This window comes from Xenopus laevis, chromosome 3S (assembly GCF_017654675.1).
Source record: "Xenopus laevis strain J_2021 chromosome 3S, Xenopus_laevis_v10.1, whole genome shotgun sequence".
Taxonomy (NCBI): Eukaryota; Metazoa; Chordata; class Amphibia; order Anura; family Pipidae; genus Xenopus; species Xenopus laevis.
Window position 1 is genome coordinate 60607253 of NC_054376.1, and position 22250 is coordinate 60629502.

General features: G+C 37.0%; 1 protein-coding gene across 1 annotated transcript in view; it reads left to right on the forward strand.

Moving 5' to 3' along the window:
- Positions 1 to 22250, forward strand: part of nptn.S (neuroplastin S homeolog) — a gene marked incomplete at its 5' end in the record, with an annotated part of 40945 nt that overhangs the window by 15897 nt on the left and 2798 nt on the right. The window contains 5 exon segments of the mRNA NM_001095478.1: positions 1178 to 1367; positions 2341 to 2438; positions 7609 to 7742; positions 9415 to 9688; positions 20477 to 20498. Of these exon segments, the coding sequence (NP_001088947.1) occupies positions 1178 to 1367; positions 2341 to 2438; positions 7609 to 7742; positions 9415 to 9688; positions 20477 to 20498 (718 nt within the window).

The window sequence follows — 22250 nt, forward strand, 5'->3', positions numbered from 1 at the left end:
ACATTTTATTTTAATATAATGTACTTAAATTTTTCTGTTATTATTACTTTAAATTGGCAATATGCAATTTCCCTGTACATCTCATCTTTTGCTTACATTTTGTTTACACCTTTCCAGAATTCCATTTCTGTTTTTTTTTTTTCTCCACTAGAATTTTTTTACCACCACTAGAGAAAGTTGCAGATATTTTGTGTATGAAAAAAAAAGCACTGCATTCTTTGATGCCCCTTAAATAGAAGCGGTACTCGGTATTCCGATCAGTGTTGTTTTTCCCATGACTATTCTCTTGCAGCAGCTATGGATGATGCTGATCTGGTACACAAATGCCACCAGTGCTGTCATCAGGTTCAGTATGTTTCAGCCATGAGTGCCAATAACATACAATAACCTGACTTTTGTCTTGTGCATTTTCTGTAACTTGCTTTTCCTTTTTAGTAATGTTTTAGTCTACCTTAATTAATTAGAATTTTTAGTCATTTCTAACTTATATTAATATTTTCTTATTCATGTATTTTGTCTACCTTTGCGTAGAACAGTCTTTTCTAGCATGAAGTGCTAAACAGCGAAGCTTACAAACCCTGTGCCATTCATTGTATGTTTGTAAATTTTAGCACATGTAGAAAATCTTAGGCCTGCATAAACAATGTGAGTTTTCCCTGCCTGTGTCAAAATGTGAATAGGTTCTATCTGTCATCTTAAAACACAAAATATGATCAGTAGGCATTGATTTTCTAAAGGGGAAAAGAAGGAAGGGGGGGGGGGGATTGCCCTCAGGAGTGCACGTGTGTGTGTGTAGTGGTGAGTTTAATTTTAAAAAAAATTATGGGATTCTTCTACAGATTGATACCACCCTTTGTCTGACTAACATCTTTTTAGTGTTTACTGGGGATTAACAAAATAGATATTTCATAGTCATATTTAATCATCTGTGTGTCACATTGTCATACAGTAATATAACCAGCTTATCTGGAGAGATTTTGTTAGCTAAGTGATTGTACTGTATTGACTCTCCTAATTTCCACCGTCCTATAAAAATTAACTCTATTTTAATTAATGGAAAGAGAAGTAATACGCTAATAGACTGGGGGAAAACTCACCATTTGCAGGGTGCTGAGTAATGAAAAGGGGCAATGCTAACTATTAATATATATACATATATATATGTAAATTTTTTCAGAACCCAAGATCAGTGCCACAGAGGAAATTACCATAAAGAAAGAGACATCGGCAACACCTATTTTCTTGCACTGTAACATCACTGTAACTTCGAGCCAAGGTGGACTAGAGCGTGGCTTTTGGACAAAAAATGGCTTGGAGATTCAAGACACGAGCAAGACCTCTTTTCCCGAACCTGCCTTGGAGCTGAAGTAAGAGGGTGTTGGGTATTTGGGCATGCTATAAACCAGGGGTCCCCAACTATTAACCTTTTATATCTGTGTCCCGCAGTCCATTGTAAAGACTGAATAGTTGCAGAGCAACACAAGCACCTTTGTGGATTGGCAGTCCACTCTGTTTGGCAGTATACTTGGTTTTTATGCAACCAAAACTTGCTAAATATATGTCTGTATTGCTTCTTAATTTAAAAAAAAAAAAAATTCTTGAGTCTCTTTCTTAAAGGAGAGCTAACACTTAACTAAAGAAGTAGGGCAAAAATATTGCATGTTATATTTTGGGTTTTTGTAGCAGCCCAAGGCAACCACAGCCCTGAGATGGATATAGAGAGAGAGGTAGGTAGGTAGGTGTGTGTGTGTGTGTGTGTGTGTGTGTGTGTGTGTGTAGATATATATATTTTTTTTTTTTTTTTTTTGTATGTCAGCAAGGCTAATAAGTAACTAATTCAGATTGTTCGTAAATGGCAGCTCTGAAACCAGTTTAATTAACATCATTTAATAATCAACCCTGTATCATCAGTTTATTTGATAGGCCAGCCTATTTTTCTTCATTTTTTGCAAAGACCTCTTAGCTAAGCTTCACATCACACTGAGCATGTGCATGTCACAGACAATCCAAGATAGGGAGCTCCTGTGACAGCTGTAGATGCCTGAATCATTACTGTTATAGAGATGTTGAACCTTTAGGCTGTGTTGTACACTCAGTCTAGTCCTATTCATTTTTACAACTTAATTCACCCTTAAAAAGGGGAATATCACTTTATAATTGTCTTTTAGTATGTATATATTTAAAAACAAACACAAAAATTGAATAATTGCATATTGATATTGGATACTACTGTTTACATCTGGTGAACTACCCTTTTAACTTCAACTTAATTGGGGTTCTATCACTATTTATGTCACATCACGTATTATTTTGCTAACCTAAAATTCTGTTTTCCCAAAGGATCACAAAGCCAAAGGCCGATGACTCTGGAGAATATATGTGTGTGTTCATCTTCAAGAACAATTCCCCACCAGCCAATGCTACTATTGAAGTGAAAGGTATATTAACAAAAATCTAAATCTGTATCATTTGCTCAAAATAATAAATGCATCAGGTAAGCCATATTTTTGGACCATATACTGCCAAAAAACTGCCAAGGTTAGCATAGGTTGATACAGCAGCTAGTGTGGATCCAAGTATGTCCAACTTAAGTGAATAGTCCTCCTCTCTCTGAGTACAAACTTTCTGACTGTGTTAGCAAATGTATATCTGACATACAATCCTTTGTACAATAAAGTTGAGATGGTGGCATATTTTTCACTATGTTGCCTCATCTCTTCTTTAAAGGGATACGGTCATGGAAAAACATATTTTTTCCAAAACGCATCAGTTAATAGTGCTGCTCCAGCAGAATTCTGCACTGAAATCCATTTCTCAAAAGAGCACAGATTTTTGGTTTCCCAGCTGCCCCAGTCATGTGCCTTGTGCCTGCACTTTTGGATGGAACTACTTTCTGGCAGGCTGTTATTTCCCCTACTTAATGTAACTAAGTCAGTCTCAGTGGGACTTGGCTTTTACTATTTAGTGCTGTTCTTAGATCTTCTAATCAGCTGTTATCTTGTGTTAGGGAGCTGCTATCTGGTTACCTTCCCATTGTTCTGTTGTTAGGCTGCTGGGGGAGGTATCACTCTAACTTGCAGTAAAGAGTGACTGAAGTTTATCAGAGCACAAGTCACATGACTGGAGGCAGCTGGGAAATTGAGAATATGTCTAGCCCCATGTCAGATTTCAAAATTGAATATAACAAAATCTGTTTGCTTTTTTGAAAAATAGATTTCAGTGCAGAATTCTGCTGGAGCAGCACTATTAACTGATGCGTTTTCCCAGTTTCCCTTAAAGGAAAACTGTAAACATTGGGGAACTGAGGAGACCACTTACTGTAGTTTTGAAAGTGAAATGTTATTGCATTCTTACCTGATATAGGTTTTCAGCTGCTTGACATTTTGGGGTATCCTTTGCTATATTTTTCATTTCACAAAGGGCCAAATTGCTGACCAGTATGGCAGCATATGTTGCTCCAAAACCTAAATAACTTATTCGGCATTAATGGTACCTTCCCAGCTGTGCACACTACACATGCCACGTGCACAAATTTACTCACATGCCATAACAAGTGCTAGAACTGTGCACTGATAACAAGTTGGATGGTCCTTCTCAGAGTGGCGTGGTTTTCAAAAAGTATTTTTACATTTTGATTCAGAACCGTTTTTTTCAATTCTTCAATTCAATGCTTCACAGTCCAGAGAAGGCAATGTTTCTGGATCAATATATATATATATATATATATATATATATATATATATATATATATATATATATATATATATATATATATATATATATATATATATATATATATATATATATATATATATATATATATATATATATATATATATATATATATATATATGCATATACTTTGATCCAGAAACATTGCCTTCTCTGGGCTTTGGACTGTGAAGAATTGAAAAACTGCTGTGTTCTGGAAAAAAAAAAAAAATATATAAATAAATATATATATATATATATATATATATATATATATATATATATATATATATACAATATCAAAACAGGGGGGTTGTGGGAGCACTCTAAAGGCTTTAAAGTATATATAAGTATAATAAATGCTATTGCATATGTACCCAAATAGGGGTTATTTTGTTACAAAGTTATGATCATAAAATTGATAAGCCACCATACCACGTCAAGGTAAACCCCGAATGGCGGTCCCTAACTTGTTTTATTTAGCCCTCACTGAAAAAACAGCGTTCAACGGACATTGATTACAGGTAATGCTAAAATGCACATAAAATATAAAACAAGTTAGGGACCGCCATTCGGGGTTTACCTTGACGTGGTATGGTGGCTTATCAATTTTATGATCATAACTTTGTAACAAAATAACCCCTATTTGGGTACATATGCAATAGCATTTATTATACTTATATATATACTTTAAAGCCTTTAGAGTGCTCCCACAACCCCCCTGTTTTGATAATATATATATATATATATATATATATATATATATATATATATATATATATATATATATATATATATATATATATATATATATATATATATATATATATATATATATATATATATATATATATATATATATATATATATATATATATATAAGGCCCTAATGTGGGTCGAAACGTTGGATGCACAAGTTTGAAAAATAAAGAAATTTTTGGTTCACTAACCAAGGTGTGCGGGTCCTCTTGAACTTTACATAAATACTTTGACCCAGCACCCATGTTCATGGAAGACTGGTTTAGAGTGCAAGCGTCTGATTCAGGTTATATATATATATATATATATATATATATATATATATATATACATACATACATACATACATACATACATACATACATACATACATACATACATACATACATACATACATACATACACACACATATTTTAAGAAATGAGCGCCGACCCACAGGATCCTATGATTCACGGTGCACACAACCAAACTTCATTTTAGGTCATATGACCCAATTAACAGAGTTTTCTCTTTTGCTTCCACATGTCTTCCTTATACAGTTAGAGCTGCAGTATTTCTGATCTCTGAGGCAGTACAGAGAATATCATAAAATGGGGGCTGAAGCAAAAAGTTGTAAAAGGGCCATTCAGAACAATAGCAGTGTGTTTTAAAAAGTTGATAAAGCTCAAAATCTTTGTAATAGCTTTTATTTTCATACACACAAATGCTTTGACAACACTGCACGTTCTATTCCAAATCAAAACGAAGAAAAATTATCAAATTTGTGTTATTCCTTTACAGAAAGTTAAGAAAATGGAATATTAGGCTGTTCTTAGAAATAGCAGTGTATGAATTCTTCTTTACAAACTCATTCACTGTATAAACTGAAAATGTTTTAAGATTTTGCTTTCCTTTGAATCACTGAACTAATATTTAGTTGTATAACCAGTGTTTCTGAGAACTGCTGCACATCTGTGTTACATGGAGTCCAACAACTTCTGGCACCTGTTACATTCCACAATTCTTCTGCATTTTTAGTTTTTTCCTCAGAAACAACATTTTTCATGTCACCCCACAAGTTTTCTATTGGATTAAGGTCCAGGGATTGTGCTGGCCACTCCATAACGTCAATCTTGTTGGTCTGGAACCAAGATGTTGCTAATAATTTAATTGTTTTTGTCTCTGTAATATTAAAACAGTACCTTGTACTTAATCGTAGCTAAGATATAATTAATCCTTATCGGAGGCAAACTGCCAGTTTTAATTCATATTTAAATTACATTTTAGTAGAATTAATGTATGGAGATCTAAATTATGGAAAGACTCCTTATTTTGAAAACCCCTGGTCCCGAGCATTCTGGATAATAGGTCTCATACTTGTATGTAGCAAATATACAAGTATGTATGATGTGGATGTGTGAGAGGGGAGTAATGAGAGAAGAGTTGAGTAGCAGGTCAGTAGAGGAGCGTAGGAAGCGGTTGGGTGAGTATATAGAGATAGAGATCAGAGATGTAGGGTGGGGCAGAATTATGAACTGCTTTGAATGTCAGGGTCATTCATTTGAATCTATTTCTGAAAGGTAGTGGAAGCCAGTGTAGGGATTGGCATGGAGTGACATGGGAGAGGAGGAGCGGTTGCTCAGGTGCATAAGCCTTGCGACAGTGTTCATTATGGACTGGAGAGGGAAGGCCAATTAAAAGAGTTACAGAAGTTTAGAAGTGATATGAAGAGAGAGTGAATAAGAATTTGGCAGCATCTTGGGTGATAAATGATAGTATTTTGGATATGTTCCTTAGGTGGAAGTGACATGATTTAATAAGTGACTGGATATGAGGAGTGAAGAACAGGGCAGACTCTAGGATAACCCCAAGGCACCGGGCCTGGGGAGATGGGGTGATAGTGGAATTGTTAGCTATGATGGATACTTCCGGGATGTTACTTATTGTAAAACTGTTGCTAGGTTAGGTTATGGAAGCTCAGAGGATTACAGATAAGTTTAACCAAGTTAAGACAAGAAGAAATGTCAAAGGTTAAGTTCTGTTTAGCTTGCAGAGCCATCTGTTAGGATCTGAGGCAAATGACCGGAAAGAAAATGGGTGTCTGTTCATGTGTTCTGGAAGACAGGACGCCCTCCTGAAATGTGTATAAATGATACCAGCCTTTTATATTGTAACATATAACATTATTACCAAAATCACTTTTATTGCATTTGAGGATTATAATGCAAATTAGTGCTATAGAATTCTTGCTGCTCTCTTTAGCTTTCTACTAAGAATTTTACCAATTTTTGATGTTAACATTCGTTCCATGGTTGGTGACTTCGCTTTAGCAACATAGGTGAGATGAATGACCAGTTCGATTGTCATTTTCAAAGCATTTTCATTTATTATCACAATGGGGCAAAAAAAGTAAAAACTACTGAAAAATGCTTCTATATTTAGGCGATATTCAGAGGAAAAAATATTTGACCACCCCTTTAAGCTTGTGCGACTCTGGATAAAACTAGAACCATACATAGTTCCTTATACACAAAATATTATAAGCACACAGTCAGGTACACAGTGGAATTTGGAATAATTTATTAGGTTTCAGTGAACTGTGTGGAGCAAGTATGGCAAACGGGTATTTAAACCATCTTACCACTCTCTGTTACTCCTAGTTCAGAATATAAAACACACACAGGTAGGAAATGGCATTAGCTCCACTAATCCAGATATTAATTAATTAACCTTCATCCTTATTTGGGGTTAAAAATTCCTAAATCATATAAAATGCCTATACAATGAGACAGACCATTGTGTTGCAGCAACAAAACTCTCAATATCAGAAAGTCACTGGAGGTAAAACTCATAAATAGTGTAATACACATACATTTGTCAGAAGGAATTTTTGTGTAATTTCTGTGCGTTTTATCACCTCAACAAAATGTCCCGCCCCAGTCATTGGTCTCTTAATAATTTTTATGGCTGGATGCTTTGTTCTAATATACCCATGAGCATATTTGATGATCAGTGTTTGCAAACAAATCTAGCACAGACCTACAATAGCATAAACAGCTCCTTGACATTGACACATCATATGATGTAGTATGATAGGGTCATGGACCGTAGGAGGAAAATGAGAAATGCAAATTCCTTTTTTTTTTTTTTTTTTCAAGCTGTTCCAGAGATTAGCAGTCATAAAAAAAGTGAAAACAAAAATGAAGGTCAAGAGGCTGTGCTGTTCTGCAAATGTGTTGGATACCCCCCACCAGATTGGACGTGGTATAAAGTAACTGATGGAGGCCTAGCGGTAAGCAATACAGTGAATGACATTCTATATATTTGTGTTTTCTTAAGGGGTACCAAAGAATTTATTGCAATTAACAACACAGTGTAAAGCTCCCCATAGACGCGATGATTCTTCTTGCCGAACGACCGATTTTAGGGAAGTCCGACCAATCCTTCGAAATTATCGTGCGGTTAGTGGTATTCGAACGATTGTACACCTTAAGATTTTTCGGCCGACATCTGTCAGGAAATTGATCAGCCAGGTCAAAAAATCTTTGTTGGTCCCAGTGCAATCTATCTATGTTTGCAGGGCCAAGCAGGCAGCGACCCTTTATTTTCCTGGTAAATTGGTCTTTTTAGTTGATGGTAAATTCGTACGATCGTTCCGAGAAAATCGTGGTCTCACAATGAGGATCGGATCTTTTAAAAATCTCAACATCTATGGCCAGCTTAAGACGTGCAGGAAACGAAACAAGGGGCTTCAGGACTGTATCTGTGCTGCTCGTGCCCTCCCTCTCCTGCATGATTTGTATATCTTCAATACGATTGGCTAGCAATTGTATCAATGATATGCAATGAAGCAGGAGAGGGGTTGTTCAAATTCAAACTATTATCCAAAAGGAAAAATGTTCCTTTTATATGTTTTCTTGCCATTTTGACTAATTCAGTGCATAACTATAAAATGTAAGGTCCTGGCCATAAGAGCTTGAAGAAGGCCAGTTCTATTCTTTTGCAGGGGGAGGGGGCTCTGTGAACATAACTCATTTACCCCCCCCCCCCCCAAATATATCCAGGTTATTATTGACCTGAGGTTTTAGTATAGCATTAGACATAATGAAAATCAGTTTAATCTTTGAACTTAACAAGATACTGTGTTGCTTGATTAAAATTCACCTGTTTCTCCTACAGTAAAACATTGTGTCAGCTCCCACCACAAATCCTATGAACTCTTCCTAGTTGAAATTCAGATGTGCCCTATTAAATGCACAGTGGGAAATAATATGCACTTTTACAAAGAGAAGTCAATAGTAGTCTCCTAAACACTAATGGCTGGGTAGTTGCTGTAGGCAACTGCACTGGTGGAGTTTAGTACCCAGCTTTGTAAATCAGCCGACTTGGACCCAAGGGAAACAGCAAATGTTTTCTATCCTTGATGGGGAGTCGATGTGACTGATTCCTGTGAATCAAGGATGAGCCAGAGGGACTTGCCCTGGTTCCAAGGCACCCACAATGTGCTATAAATGTTTATATCCAAGATATACGTCCCAAGGCTCAATTCTTAGTTAAAAAAAATGTTTTATTACAAATCACATTAAAAATACTACACACTGATCCCGCATGGCCCACCTTATGCGTTTCATACCCTCCGGTACTTAGTCATTGGTGTCTCTGGAAACAGCAGACAGGGAAATTTGGGAGCATTTTAGTGTTTCATGGTTGTGGGAAAAGCTCTCACTTTGATTGGAAATTGACTACATCACCCAGTGCACTTATATTTAAGTTATCACTGAGATATGCATACTGCAAAAATGCTGATAAATATAATGTATATTCTGTTTAAATAAAATTATACCCAGCTTTAGAATCCATAAGATTTCCCTTTGTTCATTGACTTTTTGACAGCTGTAAACATTTAAAAATAAAGTCTCTGGTCTGGTTAGGGTGCTTATTTTTCTCCTTTTATTATTTTACAGGAGCTTAACAATGGAAGTGGACGCATGTTTATCACTAGCAAAGATAACTATACAGAGCTGAAAATCATTAATCTGGATATCACTAATGACCCTGGCACTTACCTTTGCAATGCCTCCAACACTATTGGCTCAGACAACACCACCACCATTTTGCGTGTGCGCAGTAATTTAGCACCTCTCTGGCCCTTCTTGGGCATTGTTGCAGAGATTGTTATCCTGGCTGTTGTTATTGTGGTGTATGAGAAGCGCAGGAGGCCGGACGAGGTGCCAGACGGTAAGAGTTGGGGAAAGGGATGTTTGTAATTTGTTTTTTAAAACTGAAAAAATCACTTGGGTTTAAAGAGAACGGTCCCTGAATAAGTTAGGACTCCTGGCATTTCCCTGACTGCTCTCTTTCTCTGGTGGAAAAACCTGGAGATATTATCTGTGATTGACTGTATGTGAAATCAGTGTGCCAGTGTCATTAGAGGATTTTCAATTTTGTCAATGACAGACTGCATGGTCTGGCCTACTGTTAAATGAAAGTCCAGAGCATAGCTAACCACTGTGAAGCCATCAGACATTGAATCAGCCTTGTGCACAGTGACCAACATAAAAGGCTGAGGCTTCCCTTAAGATTAATTATACATATACAAGTGTGTTCAGAATAATAGCAGTGTGTTTAAAAAAAAAAAAAAAGGGAATAAAGCTCCAAATCCTTATAATAGCTTTTATTTTCATACACACTAATGTATTGGGAACACTGCACATTCTATTCCAAATCAAAACATGAACAAAAAAATTATCAAATTAGTTTTATCCTTTTACAGAAAGTGAAAAAATGGAATATTAGGCTGTTCCAAATAATATCAGTGTCTGCATTCTTCTTTACAAGCTGAAACATTCACTGTATAAACTGAAAAATGTTTCAAGATTTTGCTTTCCTTTGAATAACAAAACTAATATTTAGTTGTATAACCAGTGTTTCTGAGAACTGCTGCACATCTGTGTTACATGGAGTCCTCCAACTTCTGGCACCTGTTACATTCCACAATTCTTCTGCATTTCTTGGTTTTGCCTCAGAAACAGCATTTTTGATGTCACCCCATTAACTTTCTATTGGATTACGGTCCAGGGATTGGGCTGGTCACTCCATAACGTCAATCGTCAATCTTGTTGGTCTAGAATCAAGATGTTGCTCATTTACTGGTGTGTTTGGGGTCATTGTCTTGTTGCAACACCCATTTCAAGGGCATTTCCTCTTTGGCATAAGGCAACATGACCTCTTCAAGTATTTTGATGTATTGAAACTGATCCATGATCCCTGGTATGTGATAAATAGGCCCAACCCAATAGTATGAGAAACATTCCCATATCATGATACTTGAGCCACCATGTTTCCCTGTCTTCACACTGTACTGTGGCTTCAATTCAGTGTTTGGGGGTCGCCTGACAAACTGTCTGCAGTCCCTAGACCCCAAAAGAACAATCTTGCTTTCATCAGTCCACAAAATTGTGTGCCATTTCTCTTTAGGCCAGTTAATGTGTGTCTTCAGCACATGTCTTTTTTCAACAATGGGAATTTGTGGGGGCTTCTTGCCAATAGCTTTAGACCTTTGAGTCTTTGCCATTTTGGCTAGTTTTCCATTTTCTTCCACATCAGGTTTTGGTTGCCATTTTAAAGCATTTGAAATTGTTTAGCTGAACAGCCTATCATTTTCTGCACTTCTTTATGTTTTCCCCTCTTCTAAAGTACACTGTCCTTCTGAACAATGTCTACAACAACCCATTTTACTTAGATTTTCAGAGAGAAATGCACTATAACCAGCATGCACAACATTTGCTCCTTCCTTAAATACGGGCCGTAATTGGCACCTGTTTTTTCACAGAATAATTGACCTCACTAATTGAACTCCACACTGCTATTATTTGGAACAAGCCTCAATTAATGGTTTAATTACACAGAATCAGCAGCTGATTGGTGTGTTGGGTTTTCTATTACTCTACCACACCTACTAGTAAATTATTTGCCATGTAGAAATATAAATTATACCAAAAATGGTGATCAGGTTAGTGATGTTGGGCTGCTATTATTTTAAACGCAGGTAGGTGTAAAAACACATCACATTAAAGGGAACTAGATCTGTAGCAAAACTCCTATAGAAGAAATGATTCATTACTTCCAACAAAAATATGACTAAGCAGGAAAACGGCAACCGTGAGACAGAATACACTACTTTTTTCTGGATTTTCAGATGGGTTTCTATTCCCTTATGTCTGAATTGATTCCTCCAACTTTCCATTTTCAAACACAAAAACAATTTAAAATGTACAGTGCTGTGTATGTGTTTTACCAATGCCAAAATAATCATTAAAGCTTAAAAGTTAATTGCCCAAAACGGGGGTAATAGAGGAGTGTATTTGGCACACTGTAAAGGTAAACATCACCTAAAGCTTGTACCTGTAATAACTACAGTGGCGGTGTTTTCACTCGTGTGGACATTTAAATAATAGAGGGAATTGTTTTGAGTAGTAATTCGGTGTAATAAACAACCTATTTGTGAGTGCTTGATGCCATACTGTCCTGCTCCATAACATGGTACATGCATACTTACACAAGGCACACCTTATATATCCCAATTAAATGCCATATAGAATGTAAATAAATGCATTTTCTGCTTATTTTTAGTGAACATTTGTTTACAGATAAGGTTAGCGGCACAGAGATTCCAGGCAGCTGTTGGCTTTTCCATGTGATGGGTTTTCGCGATTGCAATAAATGGGAAATAATTCCCAGTTTTGCAGCCGCCCACAGAGCTTAATTAAAAAAAATAGCTGTAATATCTCTGAAACCTGAGCAGCTTTCAACTCATTTTAGTGTGCGTGATACAGGGCTACATATCTACACAGTCACCTCCCTTGATTTCTTTTCTAAACTGTACTATAATCATATTGATCAGAAAAAGCAAAATGTTCTGTTGAGTGCAAGTAAAAGATAGATGTTCAGGTAGCCTTTAGTAGACTGTATCTATGTTAACATAAGCAATACATTGTTTGTTGGGCTTAACACATCCCTCTCAAGTTTCTTCCCTTCCTTTGTTTGTAAGGTAAGTGCCAGTCCTGAATGCTCCGCTTCTTGAAAATCTCGTGTCCGGGACTAACGTCACCCAGATGTTCATGTTCTCATGCTTTTGTTTCTAACCACTAGGCCTGTGTACAATCCCATCCAGTCTGAGATATGAATGGCGTCTTGCTGTTGGCATGGAACACACTGCTGACATGTCTGCCTGTGTTTTCATTATAGTTCATTATTAAATCTTAAACCATTTTGGATTTTCAGATAAAAAAAAATAAAAATCTGCATTGTAATGAAATACAGGTACTCATAAGCTTTATGTGAAGGATTTGCACAGCACTTTGAAATATGAATGTTCTCGTCAAATTCCTCCACCAATGAAACCTTTCAAGGCTTTACTAATTGCACTAGGGTTAATCTCCAGTATAATTGCTCAAAATCCTTCAGTACAGCAGTGCATTTCAAGCCAACCAACACGACTAAGGTTTGTTCCTGCTGGCTATGACTTGCTGCTTCTCTAGTTACCCTTTGCATCTTTAATAGGTTTAAGTTGACCTGCAACCCATTCTTTCAATTTGAAATGCTTTGATTTGAAAAGCATTGCTGTTAGCCCAACATTGTGACCTTAAGTGCAGCAAACACTACTGATTCAAGTGACTCAACGTGGCTTTTCAGCAGCCAGTTCTTCTGAGTGCACGGCTCACTAAAAAGCATGCTAACAGCAGATGTTCTTACCGCTACAAATATGGTTTCTTTGTTATAGTGGTATTCGTTAAAGGAACAGTAACAACCAAAAATATGAAAGCGTTTTAAAGGACGGACACTACAATGTATTGTTGCCCTGCACTGATAAAACAGGTGTGTTTGCTTCAAAAACACAACTATAGTTTATATAAAAAAGCTGCTGTGTAGCCATGGGGGCAGCCATTAAAGCATAGGATACACAGTAGATAACAGATACGTTCTGAAGAATCCCATTATAAGGCGTATATGTTATCTGTTGCTGTGTAACCTGTGCCTTTTCTCCTTTTCCAGCTTTGAAGGCTGCCCCCGTGGCTACACAACATCTTGTTTGTATAAACGAGTGTAGAGTTTTTGAAGCAAACACACTGGTTGTACCAGTGCAGGGCAACATTATATTATATTGTCATTCCTTTAAAAAAACTTACATTTTTTTTTTTTATGTTACTGTTCCTTTAAATGAATTCCAAGAGAAAAACTGGATGACTTTATAGAGATCCCTTTTCTCAAATGTTGTTTGTTGTGTACTGATACAAAGGTGGTTACCTGTGTGGTGTGCTTTGAGCATGAAGCTGTGAAGGTCTGGCTTAAACTTCATCCCATCTGTTTGAAAACAAGGGCTTTACTTTATATGACACGTAACATTTCTATGTATTCTAGCACATGGGATTGCAAGGTAATTTATTGCAATTTATATTCTTTTATATAAGACTGCAACAGTGTGGTCAATTTTATTTAATACTTTTGTTTTATAACATAATGTTAACATATTTTGCGTTTGTATCCACTAATAGGCAGTCCTGCCATATGGACATTGTGTGTGTGTGTGTGTGTGTTTGAAATCCAGAAAAAAAAAAGATTACAAGTAGTTAGTTTGAAGAGGATGCAATACAGCACTCACTGGCAATAGAAAGGTTCCTCAGTAGTAGGCATTGTCTATCCTGCTATTTAGAGTTAGCATTGCCACTGTATTCTACTCTTCCTTGCACCATTTTTTCCTCTTCTCCTCACATTTTGCTTGTCTCCTCTCTCAGCAGCTCAGATTGGATCTTTTTGCCTGCTTCTTTCCTCCCAAGGGTTTTTTTTGTCTATTTTATATTATGTTTTTAGAGGGGGGGGAGGGGAATCCAGGGCAGCATCTTCTCTAATGATATTTGTCGGTTACTGTGACTTTTTTTTTTTCCCCCCTTCAATTGCATCAATCCCTAAATATTATGGTGGTAAGTTCGAGTTCTGCATGCTTTTCCAGTTTGTCTAATCTTGCTTCCGTTGTTGGGGTTGCTCAAGACTGTGATGTTAACACTCGGAAATCTCCCTCATCAACGTATCACAACTCATTTTTAGTTTGCAATTTTTTTTCCTTTATAATCAAATTTGTTTTTATGACCCTTCCACCCTGCTTCCTCTATCTTCTCATTTCTTTTCACGTAATGCAGGATCTTAGCCTTTATAGTGCTATTGATATGGTAGCCAACGATAATAGGCTTAGGGTTGACATAGCGTCATTCGATATGTAGAGAAGGAAATCAAATTCATGTTGCTCTAGTTTAAAAGCTACTCTAGGCACATATACATTATATTTATAAATACTTGCAACTGCCTGTTTCCTAAAACCTTGGATTGTTGATATTACAGCTCATTGGTGCATGCTGATGTACTTAAAGGAAAACTATACCCCCCAAACAATGTAGGTCTCTATAAAAAGATATTGCATAAAACAGCTCATATGTAAAATCCTGCTTCATGTAAATAAACCATTTTCATAATAATATACTTTTCTAGTAGTATGTGCCATTGGGTAATCAGAAATAGAAAATTGCCATTTTAAAAAATAAGGGCCGCCCCCTGAGATCGTAGGATTCACTGTATTCACAAACATACCAACAAACCATACATGTTAGGTCACATGAGCCAATTAACAGACAGAGTTGAGTCTTTTGCTTCCACACTTCTTCCTGTTACAGTTAGAGTTGAAGTATTTCTGGTCAGGTGATCTCTGAGGCAGCACAGAGACATCACGAAATGGTGGCTCAAGGCAAGAGATGTAAAAGGGCAATATTTACTTAAATATATATTCCAGTTTGGTAAGATTCTTTTATATGCCATTTAATATGATATGAACTATCTGTTGCTTAAGTGTTCATTTTGGGGGTATAGTTTTCCTTTAACATTTGTTCCAAAAGGGTACTTGTGAAATATTTACTACCTTATTATTTACTACCTTAAAAACTTCCAATAAATTCTCTCCAATGAATTATTAGATTAATTTGGTAAATGTGTGAGCATTGCTACCACTATGGCATACAGTGTATTTCATGGCTGCCTTTTCTGGAACAAACTGCAATAATCCTGAAAGATCTGGGAGGAATAAGTAAGCTGTGCTATCTGAATGGAGCAAACGGGGACGTTGTTCTGATTTGCTTTTCAATCTTGCCCTTTGTTGATACGAGTCTTTTCCTAATAATGTATAAAATATGGGCAAAAGTACACATACATTTACTGCTGCATAGTTTTTCTTAATTTGTGATAGTGCTGATTGCTTCAGTCCCCATTTTACATGAACTATTGCTAAATACAGTTATTTATTATCTTAAAAGCAATTGAGGCTTCAGAGCTATCCAAATGTATATGTGCTTGTCACAATGAAAGACAACTCATCTGAAGTGCAGAAAACTAGAATGCACCCCAGGAAATCACCACAAATACAAATGAGTCATAATGCGGCTAAAGAAAAATTACTAAGAAACCAAAAGATCCTTGTGTTAAGCTCCCCATAGACGTGACAATTCTCCTTGCCGAACGTCCGATTTTAGGGAAGCCCGACCAATCCTTCGAAATTATCATGCGGTTAGTGGGATTCGAACGATCGTACATCTTACGATTTTTCGGCCGACATCTGTCAGAAAATTGATCGGCAAGGTCAAAAAATCTTTGTCGGTCCCAGTGCAATCTATCTATGTTTGCAGGTTTTTTTTCCTGGCAAATTGGTCTTTTAGTTGATGGTCAATTCGTACGATCGTTCTGAGAAATTCTTGGTCTCACGATGAGGATCGGATCTTTTTAAAATCTCAACATCTGTGGCCAGCTTTAGAGGCAAAGCCTTCCTAAGTACATGATACAGTCTCCAAACTGAGCCTGAGAAGTGCAAAGGGAGGTTACATTTACAATTAAAGGAACAGTAACACCAAAAAATGAGTGTTTTAATAAAAGGATGACAATATAATGTAGTGTTGATCTATACTGGTAAAACTGGTATATCTTTTTTATTTATATAAACTATAGTAGGGTTTCTGTAGTAAATACAAAGACACTCAGTCTAAATAAAAAGTCAAAATTTATTATATCAAACACTTACATATTAGCAGAACGCCCTACGCGTTTCGACCCCAATGGTGGTCTTCATCAGGGCAAAACACATTTCAAGTACAAAAAAGGCAGAAAGATTGTATACATTGTGCAGTTTAAATACCCTTGAACCTAGCATATTTCCTCCCAACCAACCATTCATTGTCGTGATGTCATCTCCGCCTAATTCCAAGGCAGTAACAGGAAGTTTGTGCATAATACTCAAGTGGAGCGCAACTGCGTTGCAACACCACTACCCAATGCACAACACTTCCCCCACTTCGTGATGACACTTCCGCCTATTTATCGCCTTGCAATAGGCAGAGATGGTGTCACACGCTAATGAATGGTTGGTTGGGAGGAAATATGCTAGGTTCAAAGGTATTTAAACTGCACAATGTATACAATCTTTCATCCTTTTTTGTACTTGATATGTGTTTTTCCCCTGATGAAGACCACCATTGTGGTTGAAACGCGTAGGGCGTTTTGCTAATTTGTTTGATATAATAAATTTTGACTTTTTATATTGACTGAGTGTGAAATCTTTATATCTTTTTTGTCTGATATAAATCAGGAGGCTTCATTTGGGCGGCCCCCATAGGATTGGCACCTTAGCATTTACCTCTTGGGTGTGCGCCTTCCAAATTATAGCCTTATGAAGTTTATATAAATAAGCTGCTGTGTAGCCACGGGGCAGCTATAGGTACAGGTTATACAGCAGATAAGGGATAAGCTCTGTAGTATATAATGGGATTCCTTAGAACTTATCTGTTTTCTTTGCTTGAATGACTGCCCCATGACTACACAGCAGCTTGTTTATATAAACTATAGTAGTGTTCTGAAGCAAACTCACTAGATTTACCAGTGCAGGGCAATACTACATTATATTGTCATTCCTTTTAAACACTTTTATTTTTTTCTGTTGCTGTTCCTTTAAGATAGCAGACATCAGCTCAACTGATCTGACTGCTAGGGCTTAATTACCATAGCCAGCAGAAGTTTAGAAGTCAGATGTTGTATGAAAATTAGTTATCCATTGCACAATACATAATTCACAATAACATTAAACCCTGACAGCCAGATGGTAAGCTAGAAATAAGCATTATAGGAACACTAATTAAAAAAACAAATAATCAAGATGCAATGAAAAGCTGCTTTGCTTAAGTCCATCTGTAGCATTCTAAAAGGTAATATAAGGTAAACCTGGTTACCTTGTAGGCTGTTAACCTATACAGTCCCATAGATCTTAACCCTACCATATCATTAAAGGAACATTACCGTAACATCACAAAATTGAAAGTGTTTTGAAGAAATAAAAATGTAATGTACTGTTGTGCTGCCCTGGTACAACTGGTGTGCTTGCTTCAGAAATATTTTATAGAACTGAGCTGCTGTGTAGCCATGGGGGCAGCCATTCAAGCTGAAAAAGAAGAAAAGGCACAGGATATACAGTAGATAACAGATGAGCACTGTAGTATACAATTGGATCCTTCAGAACTTACCTGTTATCTACTGTGTATCCTGTGTTTGAATGGCTACCCCCATGGCTACAGAGCAGCTTCATCACCAAAACATTTCTTTTTAGAGAGAGATTCACCACGTGAATTAGGAGTCTCCGGTGCTTTGCCCCAAGCCTTCAGTATAAGGGAGCGGACATCACTGCATTGTTTGTAGGGTAGGTGCTATGACTACTTATCGTGGATATGAAACGCGTCAAGACATTATTTTGCTTTTAACATGTTGAAATAAAGGTTTTTCATTTTAACAGGGCAACACTACATTATATTGTGATTTCTTTAAAACACTTTCATTTGTTGAGGTTACTGTTCCTTTAATGTTTTTAAAGTACTTGAATAAGAACCGTAGGTTTTTATTTAGCCACATTAACTGCAGAGGTCCAACCAGAGGAGTAACAGTCTTTTTTTTGGTTTCATTCTTGCTTTCTGCACTTTAGACCTTGTTTTTCCCAATGATATTTCTAATGCAGATGGAGCAGAGTACCAGGCACACACCCTTTGTTTTATGGGAAGAATTAGTCTTCTTTTAGTCACTATATAGTTTGCAGCATAGAATAAGCTAGTCGTTACCTTTCTGAGTATATATTGTGCATCTTACAATATGTATTCCCTTTTAAAATGAGATTGCAGTGTGCCAGTCATTTTGCCTTTTCCATGTAATTTTCAAACCACTTATAGCCAAGTTCTAATGTAACTGCAGCCTCCCCCCAACAACCAAAAAAAACAACCTGCATAAAGCCAGCAAATATATTGCTCTAATGAGCACACACTTCATATTTACCCGTGGTTGTTTTATTTTGACTTTTATATGCCTTAAAATTGTCAGAGGGTCCAGCTGTAGCAACTTTGTCATGTCTTCTGAAACTAGTAAGCACATTAATATACAGGCACGTGTAGTTTCAGGGGAAAGAATTGTTTTAAGAAACGAGGATATTTACTCCTTTCCAAACTGTCCAGTATTGCTTCAGTTTAGACCCATAGAGGGGAAGCAATAGATTTTGTAGGAATAGTTGTGTGCAAGTTGAGGCCAATAAAATCTCTGTAATCCATGTGCTGTATTTGAATAGCAATGGCAAGCTGTGTGTAAGCTCCAACCCTGTGCAAACTCTAACACCTTCCAGAAGTAATGTTTTTCTTCCAATGAATGGTTTGGATTTTGCCTGTTTGTGTGAGTGTGTGTACAGGATATTTGTTGTCGTCATTCAGGCCTGTGTGTACCTGTAATTTTCCTGTGCATTAATAAAACAGCATGGAGAAGCCACCTACCTGCATCCTCAGTCTGATTATTCTGTCCTATTTTAAAATGCATTTTGCCAACTGTGGAGAACAATTGATATTTTGTGAATCTTTTCATATTGTTTTCAAGTTTTTTTTTGTTTTCTGAAGGTAGTTTATTCTTGTTGGCTTAGCCTATGTGTTGTCAGCAGGTAGAGAGGAAGTAATAAAGATCCCGGGATCATATTACTCCATGTTTGTGCTCATGCAGGTGCTAATAATTGTTTCAGAGACTGTGACTTGTTTCCATCTTTTTGCTTCATGTGCACTAGTCTTCTTGTGGAATCCTGCTGTACATTTCTTCAAGACTTCAGTGAAAATTAGAACTCAATAAGCAGCACAAAGAATTACTAAAGTAAACAGCAGCCAGCAGGGGATGTACATTTAGGATACAACAAGACATAATACTTAAGTGTTCTCCGTCAGATGCAAAGGCAGTTATTTACAGCTGGTTTAACTGATAAGTGCAACACGAATGCTACAATTCAGTGCTCTCCAGCCTGGTCATTATAAGTGACAAAATGTCGAAATATCAAATATTTGCATTGAGTTGGATAGCACTGCCATAAGTTACTAATTCTGATGCCTTATTCTTTAAGTGGCTGAAGTCTGACGGGGAAGAGCTTGTGGCATGGTTTATATCAGTAGAACCCAACGCATATACTTACCCCTCTGAAGGTGGTATTTTTGTAGCCAAATAACACTTTTTCCTAGAGAAGATTCGTTGTCCGCACTGTAAGTGTAGATTGAAGGATTAGACATTAGACAAGTGTATATTCTACGGTCATTATAACCCCCTCCAAGAAAACAAGCAGCAGGATTTTACAACTGAAATGTTGGGTTTGTCTTGTCATGAATCTTCTGAGAATGAACCACTGGAACTAGGGGACATGATGGTTTAAATAAACCAAAGCAGTCTGTCCGCTACAGTTGCAGTCCTTCATGGCCGATACAAAGCGTCATTCTTAGTGACAAACAATCATTTGATAAGATTTGACCATGACGCCTCTATGATTTACTGAGTGTGTTCCACTTGTCCCAGTATAAACCTCTCTGTAATAATTCCAGTACTGACTCTCTCCTATTTCTTTTCTCCCTGTTTTCTGTCTTTTGGATTGGTTGTCTGCAGATGATGAACCAGCTGGACCAATGTAAGTAAATCCTTCTTGCTCTTACATTTTGTGCTTTTATTTTAACATGTTTATCCTTTTCTGTACAGTTTCTTCATTTAAAAGGTAAGTAGCATGATCAAAATAATCATAGGCTAAAATAACACAAGGATATTTGTTTTAGTATTGATTATCTCCAAAATTAGGATGTGTGTGTGTCCTTTATACATTAAGAATTCATGCATTTTGCTTACTACAATCTAATTTTGTCTTTAGTGCCTATATCATCCTTATTTCTATTTCATGCTTTATATTCCCTTATGTTTACTCGTGATGCCATATTCCTCCATAAGCCAATGTCAAACTGTTCATGTAATTCATTACATTCAGCAACAACTTCCCCACTCACTGTCACTCACACAGACAAACAGTATTCTATTCTATTTAGGATTTGGCTAGCTCCATGTGACTGCTCTGTGTACAGTTCTCTGATATGAGCAGGGAATGGCAATAGGTGTGATCAATGGAGGGGTCCTATACGTTTTTTCCTTTTGGAGCTCCATATCTGTATAGCACTAAAAATGCAGTTGTGCTTTGGTCACATTCTTACAACTCTTGCTCAGTGGCATGTTTTTTAGTTTGTCTGGATGTGACTAGATCTTTCTACTTTTACCATGGGAAGGCTAAAGGACTAAAAGAAGCAACATGCATCTCCTAGGCACATGACATGTGTATTAGAGAGAGTACAAGACAACAGCTGTACTGCATAAAGTATCAAGGAAGATCTAATTACAACATGAAAGTGATACTGACACTATCCTATAACTATAAAGTAAGTTGATGTTACTACTCAGTACTGTGCCCTCTCCTCTGTTTGTGCCAAACTTGTCCATAAATTTTGACATGAACAAAACGTACTGCCCAGCAGTGTTTTCCCCCCATTCGACACTCTGAATTGTCTGAGTGTAGAGAAACACTTGTCTGACATTGGTGCTTGCATAGACTGGAGTACTGTTTACATTGGTACTTCAGCCTATTGTACCTCTTCCAAGCCAGCGTGCTCTCCACATCACTGGGCTGGCGCAGTGACAGGTTTGGTGCAAATACAAATGATGTAGTGCTGCATGAGTAGTAATGCTGGCAAATTGTTACTCAGGGAGATATAGTCAAACTATAACAACACCAATATTTAGATCAGGTAATTAAACAAACTTCACAATGTCATCATTTTATGTCTCAAATAATTTGTAATAAACATCCAAACTCTTGTTCATAGGAATCTTCGCATAGTTCTTTCTCTTGGGCTGGAAACAGGATATTGGTAAAACTCTAGCTAGAAGGGTGGAACATTATTTGGATTATGTAGACCTTGCCCGATGTATTAATCTGTCAATATGTCAAAACATACAAGAGCTGGTTCATGATTCCTTTTCAGAAAACACAAGATAGACCCTTCCTCCATATCGCTGTGCTGTCTCTAGTTCAGGAATACCTTTTTCCATATTTAGTGTGTCAATTAGCACTGTTACTTGGTAAAAATCGTCAAGTTGTTAACGGTACCCTCAATGAGGAGTATTGGTCATAAAGGGAACTCAACTGTAGTTGCAGGTAAGATGTAGGTGAAAAGGTGGCCATACACAGGCACATTTAAGCTGGCAATTCAGTGTCTTATCTGCCCTGTATGGGGCCCTATGCCTCGCCAACCCAACCAATGTCTGGTCTGGGTCTGTGTTTTGCAGTTTTCAATCAGACGCCATCATATTGCCAATTATGATCTGATTAGTGACCTGAGGG